At 36.1% G+C, this 21,912-nt stretch overlaps 1 protein-coding gene across 1 annotated transcript in view; it reads left to right on the top strand.

Moving 5' to 3' along the window:
• The window catches only part of LOC123530012 (uncharacterized), a 60,995-nt gene that overhangs the window by 25,708 nt on the left and 13,375 nt on the right, over positions 1-21,912 (top strand). Inside the window, exons 2-6 of the mRNA XM_045310693.2 lie at positions 6,116-6,284; positions 10,780-10,925; positions 14,341-14,458; positions 16,646-16,704; positions 18,546-18,662. Of these exons, the coding sequence (XP_045166628.1) occupies positions 6,116-6,284; positions 10,780-10,925; positions 14,341-14,458; positions 16,646-16,704; positions 18,546-18,662 (609 nt within the window). The remainder of the gene's footprint in view (positions 1-6,115; positions 6,285-10,779; positions 10,926-14,340; positions 14,459-16,645; positions 16,705-18,545; positions 18,663-21,912) is intronic.

The following is a 21,912-nucleotide window of genomic DNA, read 5'->3' as shown; positions in this document are numbered from 1 at the left end:
TGCGACGATGCCCTTCAAGTTTTTTTTTGATTGGTCAATTTTCCATTTAGTTATTGCCCTTTAATTGTTTAAAAATCCACAGATCTGTACAAAACAAACCAACCAAATGGAAGAATTTCATTAAACTTCTTCCATTCTTTTCCATGCACATTTATTATAAACATGTGATGTTGTATACCTACACCTGGTCACCACCTTACATTGGTCACCCCCCTCCCTCTCACCCCCCCCCCCCCCCCCCCCCCCTTTTTTTTTTTTTTTTTTTTTTTTTTCATTTTTCATTTTCTACCAATATTTATAGCGAGCTCGAAGAGCAGGCCCAAAGGGCCTGCTCGAGAATCGAGCTTTACGGTAACGCAAGTATACTTTCACACTTGGTGATGGATTTGAAAAGTTTCGTCGGAAGTTTTAAAAAAGCGCACCCTAGCGGACTGGTTCTCACAGGAAGTACTTCTTTCCGGAGTGAATACAGAACTTCATTCAATTGCTAAAAATTATTCATCACTTAACAATAATGAAAAAATGATTTCCAGTTGTTTGAAAAAAATATTGTTTTCATTTAAAAGATCAAGCATCGGCCAGAAAATGGAAAAAATGTCATAATAAGCAAAAAGAAACGGGAACGCTGTAATGACGTCACCGTGACACCGGCTTCCCATAAATTTTGCAACGTATGATATTCACTGTTATAGGTATGGTGACACTAAATGTAGACTTTTTCAGTGAATAGGTTCTCCTGACTTCTTGTGACTAGTGAATAGTTTCTTTGTGACAAATAAATGATGCATAATATTTTTAGATAAATCCAATTTCTTTGAGCTCGCTTTGAGGCTTTGCCTTATTTCATATTAATCAACATGTAAACTGTTGTATCCTCCCCCCCCCCCCCCCCCCCACCCAAACAAACCATTCATTTTCTTTTAATTTGATTTGACTAATGAAATTATTTGCTTCTTGGTAACATTCTTAACTTTTTGCAGGATATATTTTTTTGCCGTTCCTCAACTCTGACCCTTTCGGCGGGGGATTCCAATTCATCGAATTTGCTTGTTTCTACAGCAATGACACCCCATAAGCTAGGCAATGAAAATGCTGATAAGAAATATTAGGTTTCAGACATACAATCCAGGGTTATCGTCAAGCTCTTTCAGCTGAGCACATAGCCCTGCTAAAATATCTTGGCATGTATAAATTCTAGTGTACAAATTTTATCACCTATAAATGTAACCTGTTTTTGTCATGCCCAGAGGCAAATATGTGAGAAATTGATACTGTATAGTCATACAATTACATCTTTTTACCTCCAACTGTTTTCATGCATGGAAATGTTTTGCAAAATATTCCTTATGATTTAATGAGGAATTCATCCGGTTCAAACATATTACATGACTTTTGTATATATATATATCAGTTTTTTATAATCCGCACATGATTTCATGCTCTTTTAATTGACATTTAGTGCTTCAGAAACAGCAGTTGTGGACAGAAATTTACAAATCTGTGAAGGTGAGACCAAACAAAATGGATGATGGTAGAACACCATTGTCTAGCTGTTCTGTCTCCAGCAAGCAGGAGGCTATTTTGAACAGTTAAGATACTTCCAAAAATACAACAGCTGTTAATGGAAATCGCCAAAAAAATCTTACCCGAAATGGTACCTGGTGTATATTGGACTACTCATTTTTGTGTAAATCAATACACAGTGTCAGGGAAAGTAAAATACTGCAATTATTTGATGAAATTCCTTTTATTATGTCTCCCCCCACAGGGGTTGCCCTGTCAGTGTGTCCTTCTGTCTGTCACACTTCATTTTGGATCAATAACTGAAGAACCATTTGACCTAGAACCTTCAAACTTCATAGGATGGCAGGGCTTATGGAGTAGACGACCCTTACTGATTTTGGGGTCACTGCATCAAAGGCCAAGGTCACAGGGGCCTGAACATGGAAAACCATTTCCGATCATTAACTTGAGAACCACTTTGACCCAGAATGTTTGAACTTCATAGGATAATTGGACATGCAGAGTAGATGACCCTTGAGGTAAGTTCACATCGGAGCTCTAGGGAAGGGTAAGCTGTTGTGTAAATGATACTTACTCCCACCAGTAAAGAAAGCGACCAATCAAAAATTTGGCCCTGGAAATATGTAAAACCTTTTGTTCCTGCACATTTAGCGCTGTGATGAAAAGCAAGGAACCAGTAATCCCTACCTCACCGTGGAGTTTGCAGAGTTCAGCTCTTTAACACGGAAGGTACGATTGCTGTACTAACTTATACTGTTCATGTGGGTTATGGAGTATAGAGTTGGTCTCTACTCTACCATAGAGCTTCGATGTGAACTTACCTCTATTGATTTTAGGATCACTCTGTTAAAGGTCAAGGTCACAGGCGCCTGAACATGGAAAACCATTTCCGATCAATAACTTGAGAACCACTTGATCCAGAATGTCATAGGATGATCAGACATGCAGAGTTTTTGACCCCTACTGATTTTGGGGTTACTCTGTTAAAGGTCAAGGTCACAGGAGCCTGAACATGAAAAGAACAGAGTAGATGACCCCTATTGATTTTGCGGTCACTCTATTAAAGGTCAAGGTCATAGGGGCCTGAACTTGGAAATCCATTTCCTGTCAATACACAGAGAACCATTTGACCTAGAACCTTCAAACTTCATAGGGTGATAGGACTTACATAGTAGATGACCCCTTGTGTTTTAGGGTCACTCCATGAAAGGTCAAGGTCACAGGGGCCATCTGTCCATCACACTTCATTTTTGATCAATAACTGGAGAACCATTTAACCTACAGCCTTCAAACTTCATAGGTTGATAGGGCTTACAAAGACGATGATCCGTACTATTTTTGTGGTTACTAGATCTAAGGTCAAGTTCACAGGGACCATGGAAAACCATTTCTGATCAGTAACTTCAGAACTGCTTGACCCAGAATGTTGAAACTTCATAGGATGATTTAACATGTAGAGTAGATGACCCCTAGTGCTTATTTTGGTCACTTGATTAAAAGTCAAGGTCACAGGGACCAACTTGAGAACCATTTGATCCAGAACCTTCAAACTTCATGAGATGATAGGACTTAAAGAGTAGATGACCCTTATGGTTTTTGGGGTCGCTTGAGCTAAGGTCAATGTCACAGGGGCCTGAACATAGAAAACCTCTTCCAGTCAATAACTTCAGAACCACTTGACCCAGAATGTTGAAACTTAATAGGATGATTGGACATGCAGAGTAGATGACCCCTACTATTTTGGGGTCACTCTGTTAAAGGTCAAGGTCACAGTGGCCTGAACTTGGAAAACTGTTTCTAATTCAAAACTTGAGAACCACTAGGCCCAGAATGTTGAAACTTAGTGGGATGATTGGACATGCCAATTAGATGATCCTATTGCAGCCAACCATCAGTGTCTCTTTGACTTTCGCTCCTGTCCCCTATTGACTTCTTGCCTTTACAACTATGCAGTGGGGGAGACATGCGCTTTTTTACAAAAGCATCTTCTAGTTTACACTCTTCTTTCATGCAAAGAACAAAACACGAAACACAGAATTATTGACAGGTTTAAAAGACAGATTGTGCTGATACTGTCAGGATCAAATAGACTAACAAAGATTCCTTGTAGAACAGCTGCATTTCAATGAAAACTTAATTACAACAAGGAATGTTCCCAATATATACGTGTATTTTCTTTTCTTCTCAACTTAGAAGACAATCAAGTAGAAAATATTGGGTGTTTGTTGTATGCGAGTTAGGACCATTTCCTGTCTTTGGTATGATACGGCAGAAAATATTGAATGATGATAATATTGCATTAATTATCTATCGTTGTAATACTACTTAAGCTATCTGAAAATAGCAATCTTTCTTTGTATATATTTTTCATTTTACATGCTATTTCCTATCATTCTTATAAATAATTAATGGTGTCTGTTTACTGATTTATAAATGAATTTTATGCTTCATATTATTCTGTTAGAGATTTATTTAACCTTTAGCCTGCTGGGGGCAAGTGATTCTGCCTTTGCAACCAGTGCAGACCAAGATCAGCCTGCATGTCCATGCATGGTCTGCACTGTTCAGTCAGTAAATTTTCAGTGAACATCCCTTTGAATAATAAATAGTACTGTCCAAAAAGAATGATGAACAAGTCTATTTTAGAAATTTAGCAGGGTAAAGGTTAAGAAACAAAAAGACCAATTACATAGAGTTTGATCCCCACTGGAAATATATATTGTATTACTTTTTATGAAACTTTGTAATTACCTCCCTTTATAAAAGTATTTAAAAGTGATCTATTTCTATTGATTTCAATATGATTTTTAGCTTTACATTTGTCTTTGATAAATATTGGGATATTTCAACTACCTGAAACAAAAGTCAATTTAAAAAAACAGGGTGTAGCTTTGGAATTTATCTATTTAAATCAACCTTGGTATGCACATCCAAGATAGACAAAGGGAGGTTATTTAACAAATGATCAAGGCCTTCGAGTGGTTTATCGTCTGATTTACCACGGTTCAGAGTTCAGATTGTAGGAATTGAACCACGAGGGCGTTAGCCCGAGTGGTTAAATACTGAAGCATCTGAATGATGAACCGTGGTAAATTAGATGATAAATCACAAGAAGGCCTTGATTGTTATCATTCTGACATGCTCATTGATATATTTTAATAAATATTATGCTGGACTTCATTTACACGAGGAGTAATGTATCAGACGTCATGCAGCAATTTGACGTCATAATTGACGTCATAATGCTCTCGTGCATCAACCATTGTTTATCGCAGAATATATAGAGCTTGATTTTCTTTTTTGTTTAACTGGAAATCAAATCGAGCCATGTTAGAATGTAATTTCATAAACTTGCATTTCTTATTGATTTTGGCAAAATATGTACTTGTCAATGCAAATCTTTGACAATGTTAATACAATAGTGCTTTAAATGATAGGCAACCAGGATAGGATAATCAAATTTTGAAAATTCTTCCAGTGAAAATCACAACTGTAGATAGAGACCACAACTTGTATTGGCATAATATCTCAGTTCCTTTCCAAAACTGGCCAGATCCAATCATAGGTTCCAGAGTTATTTCCCCTTAAAGGGCCAAAATTTGTAATTTTGGCTTGTGAACTCGGTAGAGTTGATTTTGTATTGGCATGATATCTTGGTTCCTTTCGAAAACTGGCCAGATCCCATCATGGGATTTTAAAGGGCCAAAATTGCTATTTTGGCTTTTACAGCCATATAGAGACATCATTTATGGTTTGATTTGATACAACTTGCAAAATATCTTGAACAACAATTGATCTTGGATTCCATGATGAATCCGTCAGATCCAATTATAGGTTCCAGAGTTACAGTCCCTGATTTACCCCTGAAAGAGCCAAAACTTGTTAATTTTTACATTGTGAACAGGATAGAAGTGACATTTTGCATTCGATTTTAACCACACTTACACACAACTTAAGTCACAATAAGATCTCGGTTCCTTTCTAAAATCGGCTAGATTTCATCATGGGTTCTAGAGTTACTGCCCCTGAAAGGTGCAGTATTTTCTGTTTTGGCCCTTTCAGCCTTATAGAGGTTTCATTTATGCTTTTATTTGATACAAACTGAATGTTTATCTTGATGATCTTTAGCTTAAGTTTGAAACTGGATCATGTGGGGTCAAAAACTAGGTCACCAGGTCAAATAAAAGGAAAAGCTTGTTAACACCCTAGACTGGCCACATTTATGTCCCTATCTTCATGAAACTCGGTCTGAATGTTTATCTTGATGATTCCTCCAGTGAAAATTCTTCCAGTGAAAATCTGACGTATTTTAAGAACTTGCTAAACACAAATAAGTGTAAATGATCAGCTGGTGAAGTTTTGAACAAATCCATTTGTTGACCAAAATTTGATTAACCACCTTTAAATTATTTTCAGTTTTCATGTATTCTGTTAGAGATTTATTTAACCTTTAGCCTGCTGGCGGTGAGTGATTTTGCCTTTGCGACCAAGATCATTACACTACAGTTACAGTTGTACACTGTTGCTCTATATGGTACAGGTACAGTTGTACTCTGTGGCATTGCATGTTTTTATTATTTTGTTATTTCAGGCAAAAACTTGTGCAGGTTTACTTCCGAAGGAAAGATGGTTTCTGGTGCTAAGTTTCATCAACATTCTTGCTGCTATCGGATTAACTGCATACAGACTCGTAGTAGTTGCGAAGGATGACCCAACGAATTCCGACTTCACTTTCACGATTCTCATCATTGTTAATGCTGGTTGGTAATTAAATCAAGACTCATTTAAGTCAATAGAAAGGAAGAGGTTTCAATAACTATTTGAGATCATTTTTAGCTCGATTTTTCGAAGAAAATGTATAGCTATTGCACTCGCCCCATAACTCTGGTTTGAATTTTGACAGATTTATGCCCCTTTTTAACTTAGAATTTTTTGGTTAAAGTTTCTGGTAAAGTCAAATATCTCTGTTACTATCAAAGCTTTTGACTTGAAATTGAAAAAGTTATTTACTATCAAAGTTTACACCAGGAGAAACAGTACCCATAACTCTGATTTTTGAATTTTGACAGAGTTATGCCCCTTTTTAACTTAGAATTTTTTAACAGAATTTTTTGGTTAAAAGTTTTATATAACGTCCAATATCTCTGTTACTATCAAAGCTATTGACTTGAAACTTTAAATAGTTATTTACTATCAAAGGCTACACCATAAGAAATAATCCCCATAACTCTGATTAGAATTTTGACAGATTTATGCCCCTTTTACTGGCAAAGCTCTATTTCAGAGTCAAGCACTGAGAAAAGTTGAGCGTGCTGTCTTACGGACAGCTCTTGTTAGATATTTCCCTTAAATGCATCTAAGGCACATTAAAACAACGTTTAATAAGATGTTTATTTCTAGGTACTCACAGTTATACAAATTTCTTGAACTCATAAGAAATAGAAATTACAAGTGCATTTCTGACATGTATTTTAATTCATAAAAGATCAATAATATTTAATTCTAACACTTTTAAGATTTTCTTTTACATCAACAAAGAAGGATTTTACTGTATATTGTCTGGTCTATTAGAACACGTTTCTCAAAATGACCTACTTTTGGGTATTCTGGTTTACTCCCTTGTATTTAAAACCGCATTTTATTCTCGATTAGTATCCCTTGTTGGTGCAATTCGAACGTGTAAGAATGAAAATAGATTTTAGTTTTGCATGCTTTGTTGGCAAAAAAACATGTTTTTTCGTTCAGATGCATTGTAATTAATCACTCAGGCCTTCTAAGTCTAAGATGCATCAAGAAATCACAAACATGTATAAAATAAATCTCAACCTCTGTAATGTATGTTATGTATTTCTCGACTGTAAAATGATAATTAAGAATTATGTAGAACTTTGCAAGTTGGGACAAAGGTTAAGTGGTTAAAGAACAGCACACCAAAACCTGTTTCCTTCCTGTCTAAATATTGTACATTTAGAATGACTGGGGAGTTGTTGTTTTTAGCTCGACTATACAAAGTATATGGAGAGCTATCCTACTCACATCGGCGTCGATGTCTTTCCGTGTCCCCACCTTGGTTAAAGTTGTTTTACACTCTCTTTTTTCTCCTTATCTCTGTAATTACTTGATGGATTTGTTTTAAGCTTAAAATAATTATACCTCATCATCACCCACATCATATGGCACAAGGGCCATAACTCTCACACAAATATTTCATGAATTATCCCCCCTTTTTACTTAGAATTTCAGGTTAAAGTTTTTATGCACGTTCACTCTATAATAGTTATTCCTTAATGGATTTGATTCAAACTGAAAGTAGTTTATCTACATCATCTCCCACATCATATGACACAAGGCCCATAACTCTGGTACCAATATTTAATAAATTATGCCCCCTTTTACTTAGAATTTCAGGTTAAAGTTTTGATGCACTTTCACTATATCTCAGTTATTATGCCCCCCTTCGAAGAAGGAGGGGTATATTGTTTTGCAAATGTCGGTTGGTCGGTATGTAGGCCAATCCGTTTCCGGATGATAACTCAAGAACGCTTGGGCCTAGGATCATGAAAATTGATAGGGAGGTTGATCATGACCAGCAGATGACCCCTATTGATTTTGAGGTCAGTAGATGAAAGGTCAAGGTCACAATGACCAGGAACAGTTGAACCGTTTGAGAAAGCTTGGGCCTAGGATCACGAAACTTGATAGGGAAGTTGATCATGATCAGCAGATGACCCCTGTTGATTTTGAGGTCAGTATGCCAGAGGTCAAGGTTACATTTACCCGGAACAGTTAAGTGGTTTTTTGGATGATAAATCAAGAACGCTTGGGCCTAGGATCATGAAAGTTGATAGGGAGGTTAATCATGACCAGCAGATGACCCCTATTGATTTTGAGGTCAGTAGGTCAAAGGTCACAGTGACCAGGAACAGTTAAACCGTTTCCGGATGATGACTTGAGAATGCTTGGGCCAAGTATCATGAAACTTAAAAGGGAGGTTGATAATGATCAGCAGATGCCCCTATTGATTTTTAGGCCAGTAGGTCAAAGGTCAAGGTCACATTGACCCAGAACAGTAGAACTTTTGTGTACAGTGACCAAATAATTTCTGTTCCTTGTGCAATTACTGAATGCATCAAGGGGGGCATTTCTTGTTCTACGAGCTCTTGTTACTAAATGGATTTGATTCGAACTTCAAATGGTTGTTCAACATCATCACTAACATTATATGACACAAGGGCCATAACTCTTGCCCCAATATTCATGAATTATCCCCCCTTTAGTTTCTACTTAGAATTTCAGGTTAAAATTTGATACACTTTCACTCTATCTCAGTTATTACTAAATAGATTTGATTCAGACTTAAAATAGTTGTTCCACCTTATCACCCACATCATATGACACAAGGTGCATAACTCTGGCACCAATTTTTCATAAATTATGCCCCCTTTTACTTAGAATTTTAGGTTAATTTTGATGCATTTTCACTATATCTCAGTTATTACGAAATGGATTTGATTCAAACTTGAAGTAGTTGTTCCACATCATCACCCACATCATATGACACAAGGTGCATAACTCTTGCACCAATATTTTATGAATTATGCCCCCTTTTTGCTTAAGAATTATACTTATATAGTGTTTTGATACACTTTATCTTTACCTCTCTTATTACTTAATATTTTTGACACAGACTCAAGCTATTGTGCAATATCTTCATTTGCCATTGGAGTCATTAAACACTCCTGTGACAGCTCCAGTTTCCTCAGATGTGCCCAGTTTCACTATCCAGCATTGAAATAGTCAAGCGCGCTGTCTCCTGTGACAGCTCTTGTTTAGCTCACCTGTCACATAGTGACAAGGTGAGCTTTGTGATCACCCTTCATTCATCGTCTGTCCATTCACAATTTCTTGTGAACACGATAGAGACCACATTTTTTAATTGATTTTTATCAAACTTGAACACAACTTGTGTTGGCATAATATCTCAGTTCCTTTCGAAAACTGGCCAGATCCAGTCATAGGTTCCAGAGTTATTTCCCCTTAAAGGGCCAAAATTTGCAATTTTGGCTTGTGAACTCGATAAAGTTGATTTTGTATTGGCACAATATCTTGGTTCCTTTTGAAAACTGGCCAGATCCCATCATGGGATTTTAAAGGGCCAAAATTGCTATTTTGGCTTTTGGAGCCATATAGAGACTTCGTTTATGGTTTGATTTGATACAACTTGCAAAATATCTTGAACAACAATTGATCTTGGATTCCATGATGAATCCGTCAGATCCAATCATAGGTTCCGGAGTTACGGTCCCTGATTGACCCCTGAAAGAGCCGAAACTTGTTAATTTTTACCTTGTGAACAGGATAGAAGTGACATTTTACATTCGATTTTAACCACACTTACACACAACTTAAGTCACAATAAGATCTCGGTTCCTTTCTAAAATCGGCTAGATTTCGTCATGGGTTCTAGAGTTACTGCCCCTGAAAGGTGCAATATTTTCTGTTTTGGCCCTTTCAGCCTTATAGAGGTTTCATTTATGCTTTTATTTGATACAAACTTGCACAGAATGTTTATCTTGATGATCTTTAGCCCAAGTTTGAAACTGGATCATGTGGGGTCAAAAACTAGGTCACCAGGTCAAATAAAAGGAAAAGCTTGTTAACACCCTAGACTGGCCACATTTATGACCGTATCTCAATGAAACTTGGTCAGAATGTTACTCTCAATAGAATCTTGGACAAGTTCGATATTGGGTCATCTGGGGTTAAAAACTAGGTCACCAGGTCAAATCAAAGGAAAAGCTTGTTAACACTGTAGAGGCCACATTTATGACCCTATCTTCATGAAACTTGGTCTGAATGTTTATCTTGATGATTCCTATGCCAAGTTTAAAACTGGGTCATCTGGGGTCAAAAACTAGATCACCCAGTCAAATTAAAGTAAAAGCTTATTAACACTGTAGAGGCCACATTTATGACCCTATCTTCATGAAACTTGGTCAGAATGTTTACCTTGATGATTCCTAGACCAAGTTTGAAACTGGGTCATGTGTGGTCAAAAACTAGGTCCTCCACTCAAATTAAAGGAAAAGTTTGTTAACAAGAGGCAGCATGGATGCCCCCAAGGGCAGTTCCCTCCAGATTTACAAATTTTTGTACATTTTAATTCAACTTTTAAGTAACGCATTGTCATTAAAAATGTTACTCATTCTTTTTCAGAATTAATTAGTGTGTAAGTTTTCAAATTGTTCATTTCAGCATTTGTTGCTTTTTATGTCCTTCATGGTGTGTTGCGAGAGAGGAAGTACGAGTTGTATGTACAGATAGTGGCCATACTAGTCATCCTTATTTACTGTATTGTGGAATATGCTGTAAAAACAGACACGAGAACCACAGTTAAATTGGTATGTTTTAAAGCAAAGTTAACACTATCAAATTGGTCAGTTTTAAAGCAGCATGCTTGCAGATGTGTATGAGAAATCTTGAAAAGAAATAAGTACTGTCATGAGTTAATAATTATATATTATGTAGTATACTGTATTATACTCCAGTATAAATGTCCCCTCCTTAATAACTCTTAATCGGAAAAAAAAAGGTTGAAAAAAGAAAACTATTACTTCATTCACAGCTAATAGGGTGAACACCAGTGCTGTATGCTGCTAGTTTTAAGTCTGTATATTGTTTAGCTCATTGTCAGTTTGTTTGTTGGTAGGCCATTTGGTTTCCAGTCAATACCTAGGGATTGCTTTGTCTGAGAATGTTCAAACTTCATGGGATGATTGCTTGTGATCAGTAGATGACCTCTATTGTTTTAGTGGTCAGTAGGTCACAGGTAAAGGTCAGAGTTTCCTCTAGATTAAAGAGAGTTTCCTCCAAATAATTGAAGAATGCTTTGGCTGTCACTCTTCCTAGAATGGTTACTTGTAGTCAGTAAAGGACTACTCTAATTTTTTAAGGTCATTTAGTCAAAGATCAGGGTCATAGCATACTGTGAAAGAGCATATTTTGCTTTGTCAAAATTGAGCGGATTTGAAATATTAAAATGCAAAAACCGCTAGGCCAAATGGTTTCTTACTTCATACAATGTCTTTGACATCATGAGATGACCTCAAAGGACAAGTAACTAATTCTGGCTTTCATTTTGGCCAAAAATATGCCCCTTTTTTAATGAAGAAAATTGGTAAAGCTTTTGTAGATAAGCTAATGTAAAAGCACATATTTTCGCTGGGTCAAAATTTCGGGAATTTGAAATTTTGAGTATGTTTGCGAGGTTTAATATACAGTTGAATATCGTTACCTCGATATCGGTTAGCTCGATACTCCGGTTAGCACGATGTGTTTTAGTCGGTCCCGATTTTTCCCTATATATTTCAATGTAATTATTTATCATTACCTCGATATGATTAGCTCGATATTTTGTTTAGCTCGATGAGATTTTCCAGTCCCGTCAACTTACCTGTACTGTTTTTACACCTGGTTTCGTCGATATCAGAGCTTGTCAAAAAATATCCATGTTATGTGTAAGGTGTGAAAATCAACCTATTGTCCGGCGATGTATTAATCATAATCAAGTTAGTTTGTGTGTTTGTTATTTAATCTTTGAATCCAATTTAAATGTCAGGAAGTTTGCATTTAATTCCCAATAATTAGTGTTATAAAACAGCGTGCATGCGGCAAACTGTTTTCCAATATAACAACTAATTTGGATGAAATAGTTTTTTCTTTTTGACGGAGTAAAAATCTGCCATTTAGTGTTGAATAATAATATGCGTATTTAACTGGCAAATTTTCGTTATCGAAGCACAGTCAAAATGACTACTCATCTAGGAATATTACCGCTACATTCAGACTTGCTTAGGGAAGGAATTAAAATGCGAATGTCTACACGTACTCTTTGACAAATTAAAAAGTTGTATGTATGTATGTACTATTTAAATAGGGTGTTCTATTTCTTAATAAAATTAAAATCGTATTTACGTTTTATATTATTTCTTTCCGCTTTCAAACCCTTTGAAAATGCATTGGATATTATGACAATATAGACGTCCGACACAGTAGTCCCAAATAGTCGATATCGTTACGTCGAACTTCGGATACGTCGATGCAATTTTTACAGTCCCTTGAATATCGAGGTAACGGTATTCGACTGTATATGTGAAATTGTAAAAATGGTATCCTACTTGAATTTGAATTATACTAATGGTGAATATTTACGTGAGGATTAATTTTCGCAGGATGAAGGGCCTCACGAATATAGTGAAAATTAAACCCTCGCGAAAATTTCTGCTTTTACAGTAGCATTAGGTGAAATGGCTTCAAGTAGTTGAGTGTACCTATTATCGACTTTGCATTTCGACCCACGTGGTCCATTTTTGAAACAACATCAACATCAAAGTGATATCACATTAGTGTAATAGCAAAAAGTATGACATGGCTTCATTTCACTTCCCAGCATAAACATGTCAGAAAGCTTGTTTAAACTTGTATAAAAAAACAAAACCTGTACAGCTGAGAACAAAAATTTAATTTGACCAATATTTCTTTATTATTTTTCGGATAAAACTGTTGGTATATTATATATATATAAAATTGTTCACAAGAATAAGGTATTTATACGTAAATGTCAGTGCATGCTTCTTTAAACAGTTTAAAGTGGATGTCTTTAGTTTTTTGTCCTTGAAAGAAGGAAACAGTTTAATTACACACTTGAATACAGGAAGAAACTTTTATGATTAACTATAAAATGTTGGCAATTTATGAATATTTATGTAGATGGAGGATATAATTTTGATATTGTGTTTATTTAACCCTTACCATGCTAAATTTCTATAATGGACTGGTCCATCTTTCAGTTTGGACAGTACCATTAACTGTTAAAAGGGGTGCTTACCTAAAAGACACTGACTGAATAGCAAACAGTGCAGATCATGATCAGACTGCACAGATGTGCAGGCTGGTCATGATCTACACTGGTCGCAAAGGCAGATCAATCATGTTTAGCATGATAAGGGTTAAATCAGAATGTACATGTATTAGGGAAGTAGTGGTCTAGCGGTTAAGGCGCGGCTGCTCAACACTGGGGTCATGGGTTCAAGCCCCACTGGGGTCATGACCACACCTTATCATATGACACCAGTACTGGTTTTGGGAAGTGGACTCATGAGTGGTTCAAATAAGCTTGAAGCTTTCATCACAATCAAGCCGAAATAAATTAGTGCAAACTAGAATGTAGGCCATATTATATGAGCAACCCAGTACCATTTGTTAATGGGAGGCATGTAGGTATGTTACTATCCAACATTCTTAAAATACAGTTAATGTCTCAGCTTATTATGTAGGACCATGAGACTAACATAATAGGCCTGACACTGACAACTGTAATGTTGTCAGCTTACCTGTTTTTAGAAGTAGCTATATAAAGTGGAACACCTCTGGATATTATTTCATGAATCAGGCACCTGGGTAAAAATACTGACCTACGAGCAAGCCATTTCGATTGCTCCCTCACTTGAAAGAGTCTGGTTGGGGTGGGGGTGGGTCCAGACTCTTTCAAGTGAGGGAGCAATCGAAATGGCTTGCTCCCTCACTTGAAAGAGTCTAGACCCACCCCCACCCCAACCCCTACTTCAGCTTAGTCTAACCCAACAAAGCTTGTACTTATAATGATGAGGAAACAGACTCAGAGACAGTGAACTTAACTTCTTTGGCCAAGGAGGCCCCTAGTATTAAGTTTATGTCCACACTGTAGAAAAGGTTAAGAAAACTTAAGATAATTTCACACAATTATATTGTTACGTCTATTTTACTTTGTTATTTCAGGTTAGGTTAATCATAGCATGTGTTTTAGCTCCTCCCAATATTATTCTCTCAGTATTTGTGGCAAGAGATTTTGGAGAACTTGAGTTTAGAATTGCTGGTGCATCAGCACACTTACAACGTAAGTTTTTTTAAATATTTACTTCTACTGAAAATGTATAGTGTGTTTATCCATACAGAGTTTTCACAATATACCTGGTGTAAACTTAAAATAATTCTTTACTATCAAAGTCTACACCAGGAGAAACAATCCCCATAACTCTGATTTGAATTTTGACAGAGTTATGCTCCTTTTTAATTTAGAATTTTTTGGTTAAAGTTTTTGATAAAGTCAGATATCTCTATTACTGTCAAAGCTTTTGACCTTGAAACTTGAAATAGTTTTTATTATCAAAGTCTACACCAGGAGAAAAAAATCCCCATATCTCTGGTTTGAATTTTGACAGAGTTATGCCCCTTTTTAACTTAGAAACTTTTTTGATAAAGTCAAATATCTCTGTTACTATCAAAGCTTTTGACTTGAAACTTACTATCAAAGTCTACACCAGGAGAAAAAATCCCCTTAACTCTGATTTGAATGTTGACAGAGTTATGCCCCTTTTTAACTTAGATTTTTTTTTAATAAAGTCAGATATCTCTGTTACTATCAAAGCTTTTGACTTGAAACTTAAAATAGTTATTTACTATCAAAGTCTACACCAGGAGAAACAATCCCCATAACTCTGATTTGAATTTTGACAGAGTTATGCCCCTTTTTAACTAAGAACTCTTTGATAAAGTCATATATCTCTGTTACTATCAAAGCTTTTGACTTGAAACTTACCATCAAAGTCTACACCAGGAGAAAAAATCCCCATAACTCTGATTTGAATGTTGACAGAGTTATGCCCCTTTTTAACTTAGACTTTTTTTAATAAAGTCAAATATCTCTGTTACTATCAAAGCTTTTGACTTGAAACTTAAAATAATTATTTACTATCAAAGTCTACACCAGGAGAGACAATCCCCATAACTCTGATTTGAATTTTGACAGAGTTATGCCCCATTTTAACTGAGAAATTTTTGGTTAGTTTTATAAAGTTTTTACTGGCAAAGCTCTAATTCAGAGTCAAGCACTGAGAAAAGTGGAGCGTGCTGTCTTACGGACATCTCTTGTTAATGTTTTTTTATGTTTGGTTTAGTGTGACACTGACCCAATTTAGGTCATATGGCGACATTTGCAGCTTTTGATGGCCTAGGAGGACCCCTGGTACCCTGCCAGGCATTGTTTTAAGCATAGGCAGGTACCTGGATTGAACCACTGACCTTTCATAAGCCAGCTGGATGGCTTCCTCTTATGGAGAATTCTGCAGTCCAAGCGAGGTTAAGGGGCAAGTGATTCGAGGTCAGTGCCCTTAACCACTCAGCCACAGAGGCCCCAATATGTAGTTTAAAAATGTAGTTTAAAGATATACTATTGTGTTTTCAGTATTTACATTTACGAAATGTAGTTTAAATATATACTATGGTGTTTTCAGTATTTACATTTACAAAATGTAGCTTAAAGATGTACTATGGTGTTTTCAGTGTTTACATTTACAAAATGAAGTTTAAAGATATATACTATGGTGTTTTCAGTGTTTACATTTATAAAATGTAGTTTTAAGATATACTATGGTGTTTTCAGTGTTTACATTTATAAAATGTAGTTTAAAGATATACTATGGTGTTTTCAGTGTTTACATTTATAAAATGTAGTTTAAAGATATACTATGGTGTTTTCAGTGTTTACATTTACAAAATGTATTTTAAAGATATACTATCGTAATCATGTTTGCAGTATTTACATTTACAAAATGTAGTTTTAAAGATATGCCATGCTCATGTTTCATTTAATAAATATTTGATCTTTCAATACTGATTTACATCTAGAAGATCTTTTAATACTGATTTACATCTAGAAGATCTTCATAAAATATTCTAAACTTGACTAAATATATAAACTGAATATGTTTTAAACGTTATTGACTTACAGCCATTGGTGAAAAAAGTTCCGGTTTTTTTAGTGGCATTACATATTATAACTGTGTTTTTTAAACATGTGTAGTGCTGTAAACATTACATATATTACTATTTATACATTTAAATATGTTTACTCATTGTTTATGTTGATATTGTTTAGTAATTGTTCATATTAATCTTGTTATGCGGTAATCACATAATCGTCATCTGCAAGAGATGTTAAAAGTTTCAGAGTTTTACAGCCCATTCATGCAATTTGTATCTTTGCCACAGTTCTTCATGTTTACATTTTAATTACTTTTCACAGGAATCTATAATGAAGCTGCCATATTTTCATGTTGGTTGAAATTTGATTTACAAGTGACAGTAAGTAATTTATAATATACCTTAGCATAAAAAGAAATCTTATACTATTTCAAAGGGGAACATGACTGCTGCACTGATAAAATTTATAAGATATTGTTTACACCATTCAAAAAACTAGAAATAAAGAAAATATTCTTATTTTTAGCTCGACTATTCGAAGAATAGTCTAGCTATTCTACTCACCCTGGCGTCGGCGTCGGCATCACACTTTGGTTAAGTTTTTGCATGCAAGTACATACAGCTATCATTTAAAGGCATATAGCTTTGAAACTTATTTTTTCTTTTTCTAGGTCAATTACCAACCTCTCTGGGTCAAGTCCCATAACTCTGACATGTATTTTGAGCAAATTATGCCCCCTTTTGGACTTTGAAAATTTTGGTTAAAGTTTTACATGCAAGTTACTATCTCCAAAACTAATGCAGATATTGAATTGAAACTTCACATGTGTCTTCAGGGTTATAAAACTAGTTGATAGCACCAAGTCCCATAACTCTGACATGTATTTTGGCCAAATTATGCCCCCTTTTGGACTTAGAAAATTCTGGTTAAAGTTTTGCGTGCAAGTACATACAGCTATTACTAAAAGGCATATAGATTTGAAACTTATTTTTTCTTTTTCTAGATCAATTACCTACCTCACTGGGTCAAGTCCCATAACTCTGACTTGTATTTTGGGCAAATTATGCCCCCTTTTGGACTTAGAAAATCCTGGTTAAAGTTTTACATGCAAGTAACTATCTCCAAAACTAATGCAGATATTGAATTGAAACTTCACATGTGTCTTCAGGGTTATAAAACTAGTTGATAGCACCAAGTCCCATAACTCTGACATGTATTTTGGGCAAATTATGCCCCCTTTTGGACTTAGAAAATCCTGGTTAAGTTTTGCGTGCAAGTATATACAGTTATTACCAAAAGGCATATAGCTTTGAAACTTATTTATTCTTTTTCTAGGTCAATTACCAACCTCACTGGGTCAAATTCCATGACTCTAACATGTATTTTGAGCAAATTATGCCCCTTTTGGACTTAGAAAATTCTGGTTAAAGTTTTACATGCAAGTTACTATCCCCAAAACTAATGCAGATATTGAATTGAAACTTAACATGTTTCTTCGGGGTTATAAAACTAGTTGATAGCATCAAGTCCCATAACTCTGATATGTATTTTGGTCAAATTATGTCCCCTTTTGAACTTAAAACTCTTTTGATATTTAACATTTTGGGTAATAATTTCCTGCTTCTGTGACAATATTTCGAATAGTCGAGCTTGGCTGTCTTACGGACAGCTCTTGTTATTAAGATGATACTATTTTTCACCTGTGAACACCAGATTTCACAAATAGAGCTGTACGCTTACTTAGCTGCACAGGGATAGAAACTTGTTGAATATGTGGATGTAAGTTTTAACATAATGGTAAATGCTTCAGTAGCTTAGTGGTAGAGCACATGCTTCCAGTGCAAGAGGTTGCAGGTTTGTGCCCTGGCCACATCCTATAATAGTCGTGAAAAAAGGTACTAGTTGCTTCCTTGCTTTAAACTCTACATTAAGAGGATAGTTCTAATGAGTTCTACTGAGTGTCCAGGTGTCAGTGTAATGTGACATGATTGGTTTCATGTTTATATGACTGAAATATTGTTGAAAAAGATGACAAACCTGAACAAGATCAAGAAGTATAACATAATTCTATGATAGCTTGTTTGTTTGCAGTGATATTCACCATTGGTTAGTTTTTGCCCATTTCCTGAGGGGAAAATATCTTTTGAAACAGTATTATATAAATTTTTAATTTGATTATTTACCCTTGAATTCAGATCTATTTTTAGATCTTCTATTCCAGGTCAGTTTGGTTATCCTAGCATTACAAGATGGTACAAAGATTGACACACTGGAGATTGTCACTCTAGCTGTTGGTATTCCCTATACATTCCTCTGGGACGTCTTTGGTTGGTTTGTTGTAAGTATATCCAGTGTGAATAGCTACATCTGCAGCATGGATACCATCATGACCAAGTGGGTAAAGTCACAAATTTTAAGTCAGTTGCCCCTCACGGCTGTGAGTTTGAAACCCTACAAAGAATTAAGAAATCTTTCACGCAAGGAAGTCATACAGCTGACATGCAGGTTGTTGGTTCTGCCTGAGCCTGATAAAATGGACAGGGGGGGGAATCTTTGGTCTTTCTTCACTGCTAAAAGCTGAAAACTCAACATAACAGAACAAACTAACAAACACTTTCTGTGCTGAACAATCAATAATGGTTATAACTGAGAGGCACTTGCCTGGGACAGACCATTTATTAAAAGTCATAGGTCTGCAAGGTGCAGTGTAAATGTGTGGAAAAAAGTCTACAGTGCTATAGGTTAAAACATGATATTGCTTTTTATACGCCCGTTTGAAAAACGGGACGTATTATGGGAACGCCCCTGGCGGGCAGGTGGGCGGCGTCCACAGACTTTGTCCGAACCGTATCTTCTACATGCATTGAGGGATTTTGATGAAACTTGGCACAGTTGTTCACTATCATGAGACGGAGTGTCCTGTGCAAGAACCAGGTCCCTAGGTCTAAGGTCAAGGTCACACTTAGAGGTCAAAGGTCAAATTCAAGAATGACTTTGTCCGGAGCATATCTTCTTCATGCATGGAGGGATTATGATGAAAGTTGGCACAATTATTCATCATCATGAGACGGAGTGTCATGCGCCAGAACCAGGTCCCTAGGTCTAAGGTCAAGGTCACACTTAGAGGTCAAAGGATACAAGAAAGAAAACTTTGTCCGGAGCATATCTTCTTCATGCATGGAGGGATTTTGATATAATTTGGCACAAATGTTCACCACCACGAGGCGGAGTGTCATGCGCAAGAACCAGGTCCCTAGGTCTAAGGTCAAGGTCACAGAGGTCAAAGGATACAAGAATGAAAACCTTGTCCGGAGCATTTTTTCTTCATGCATAGAGGGATTTTGATATAACTTGGCACAAATGTTCACCACCACGAGACGGAGTGTCATGCGCAAGAACCAGGTCCCTAGGTCTAAGGTCAAGGTCACACTTAGAGGCCAAAGGTCAGATACAAGAATGACTGTTCGAAGCATTTCTTCTTCATGCATGGAGGGATTTTGATGTAACTTGGCACAGTTATACACCATCATGAGACGAAGTGTCATGCGCAGTTCCCTTCTTTAGAATTACTTCCCTTTGTTGTTACTATAAATAGCTTATATTGTTACCTTTTCATTACTAGTCATAGGGAAAAATTGAGACCACTTTTCTGTAGTAGAACATGCATGCTACATCCAATTTTGAGGTGTATTTTGACCAGTCTCTACCTGGTAAAGATTTTTGTGTGGACATAAAATTTTTTTTTTAAGATTAACTTCCCTTAGTTGTTGCTATAAATAGCTTATATTGTAACTTTTTTATAATTGACTGTAGGGAAAAAACAAGACCACTTTTCTGTGGTACAACATAGATGTTACTTTCAAATTTTAGATGTATTTTAAGGTATCTCTACCTGGTAAGGAGTTTCTTTTTGTGGACTTAGAAAAACAAAAGTATTACAATGATTACTAAACAACCACAAAATTAAAATTCCATTTGCAAATACAGGTGCTAGAGTAAAGAAATTTGCTGGGACGGGCCTATATTGTGACATTCTGGCACTCTTGTTAAAATTAATAAGTACAGTTGCGAGTCATTTGGCAAAAAATCGACAACTGGGACTTATTGGCTTGGGAGGGAGGGGTGTAGAATTGGTAGGGCAGAGGATATTTCAGATGCTGATGTGGACAAAAGAAATAGGAATATGAATGAGTGAGTGAATATTCAGTTGCAAATATGTAGTTAAGGTTACTGGTAGGGGTGAGGTGATAGTGATCTCCTTAGGCTAAATTACTTTGTATACCTTCTGAAGTTTAGCAATCCTTGTATACCTAGAACATTTAAAAACCCACAACAACAGGAACTGTCAAGGTACAAGAAAACTTTGATACATGTGTTCTTACTTCTCAGTTGTCATCAATTATTTTCCTTTAACGCTCCAGTAGTCACAGTTTGGTCTCATCTTAATGAATCTTGATCAAAATGTTTTCCTCTAAATGTCAAAGGTCAAAATCATAAAAAGAATTGTTAACACTGTAGAGGCCACATTGTCAACCTGCACTACATGAAACCTTGTCATAGTTTATCTTAATGAAATCTATATCTGGTTTGCAGTGTAGTCATCTTGAGTCAAACACAGGGTCAGAAGGTCAAATCATAAAAAAATTATTGACACTGTAGTGGCCATATTTTCTGTCTGATCTATTTGAAAATTTTGTATTTTTTTTTTAGCTCACCTGTCACATAGTGACAGGGTGAGCTTTTGTGATCGCATTTTGTCCGTCGTCCATCCGTCATCCGTTCACATTTTCTTGTGAACACGACAGAGACCACATTTTGCTATCAATTTTAATCAAACTTGCACACGACTTGTATTGGCATAAGATCTCGATTCCTTTTGAAAACTGGCCAGATCCCTTCATGAGTTCCAGAGTTATGGTCCCTTAAAGGGCAAAAATTTGCTATTTTTGCCTTGTGAACACGATACAGACCACATTTAGCAATCAACTTTAATCAAACTTGCACACAACTTGTATTGGCATAATATCTCAGTTCCTTTCGAAAACTGGCCAGATCCCATCATGGGTTCCAGAGTTATGGTCCCTTAAAGGGCCAGAATTTGCTATTTTTGGCTTGTGAACACAATAGAGACCACATTTTGCAATCAACTTTAATCAAACTTGCACACAACTTGTATTGGCATAAGATCTCGGTTCCTTTTAAAAACTGGCCAGATCCCATTATTGGTTCCAGAGTTATGGCCCCTTAAAGGGCTAAAATTTGCTATTTTTGGCTTGTGAACACGATAGAGACCACATTTTGCAATCAACTTTAATCAGACTTGCACACAACTTGTATTGGCATAATATCTCAGTTCCTTTAGAAAACTGGCCAGATCCCATCATAGGTTCCAGAGTTATGGCCCCTTAAATGGCCAAAATTTGCTATTTTGGCTTTTGCAGCCATATAGAGACTTCATTTATGGTTTGATTTGATACAAACTTGCAAAATATCTTCAACAACAATAAATCTTGGATTCCGTGATGAACTGTCAGATCCAGTCGTAGGTTCCGGAGTTACAGCCCCTGATTGACCCCTGAAAGAGCCAA

The sequence above is a fragment of the Mercenaria mercenaria genome, chromosome 13 (assembly GCF_021730395.1).
Source record: "Mercenaria mercenaria strain notata chromosome 13, MADL_Memer_1, whole genome shotgun sequence".
In the NCBI taxonomy this organism is placed as follows: Eukaryota; Metazoa; Mollusca; class Bivalvia; order Venerida; family Veneridae; genus Mercenaria; species Mercenaria mercenaria.
The sequence above is the reverse complement of the archived record's forward strand: the minus strand, read 5'-3'. Positions and strand labels throughout refer to the sequence as shown.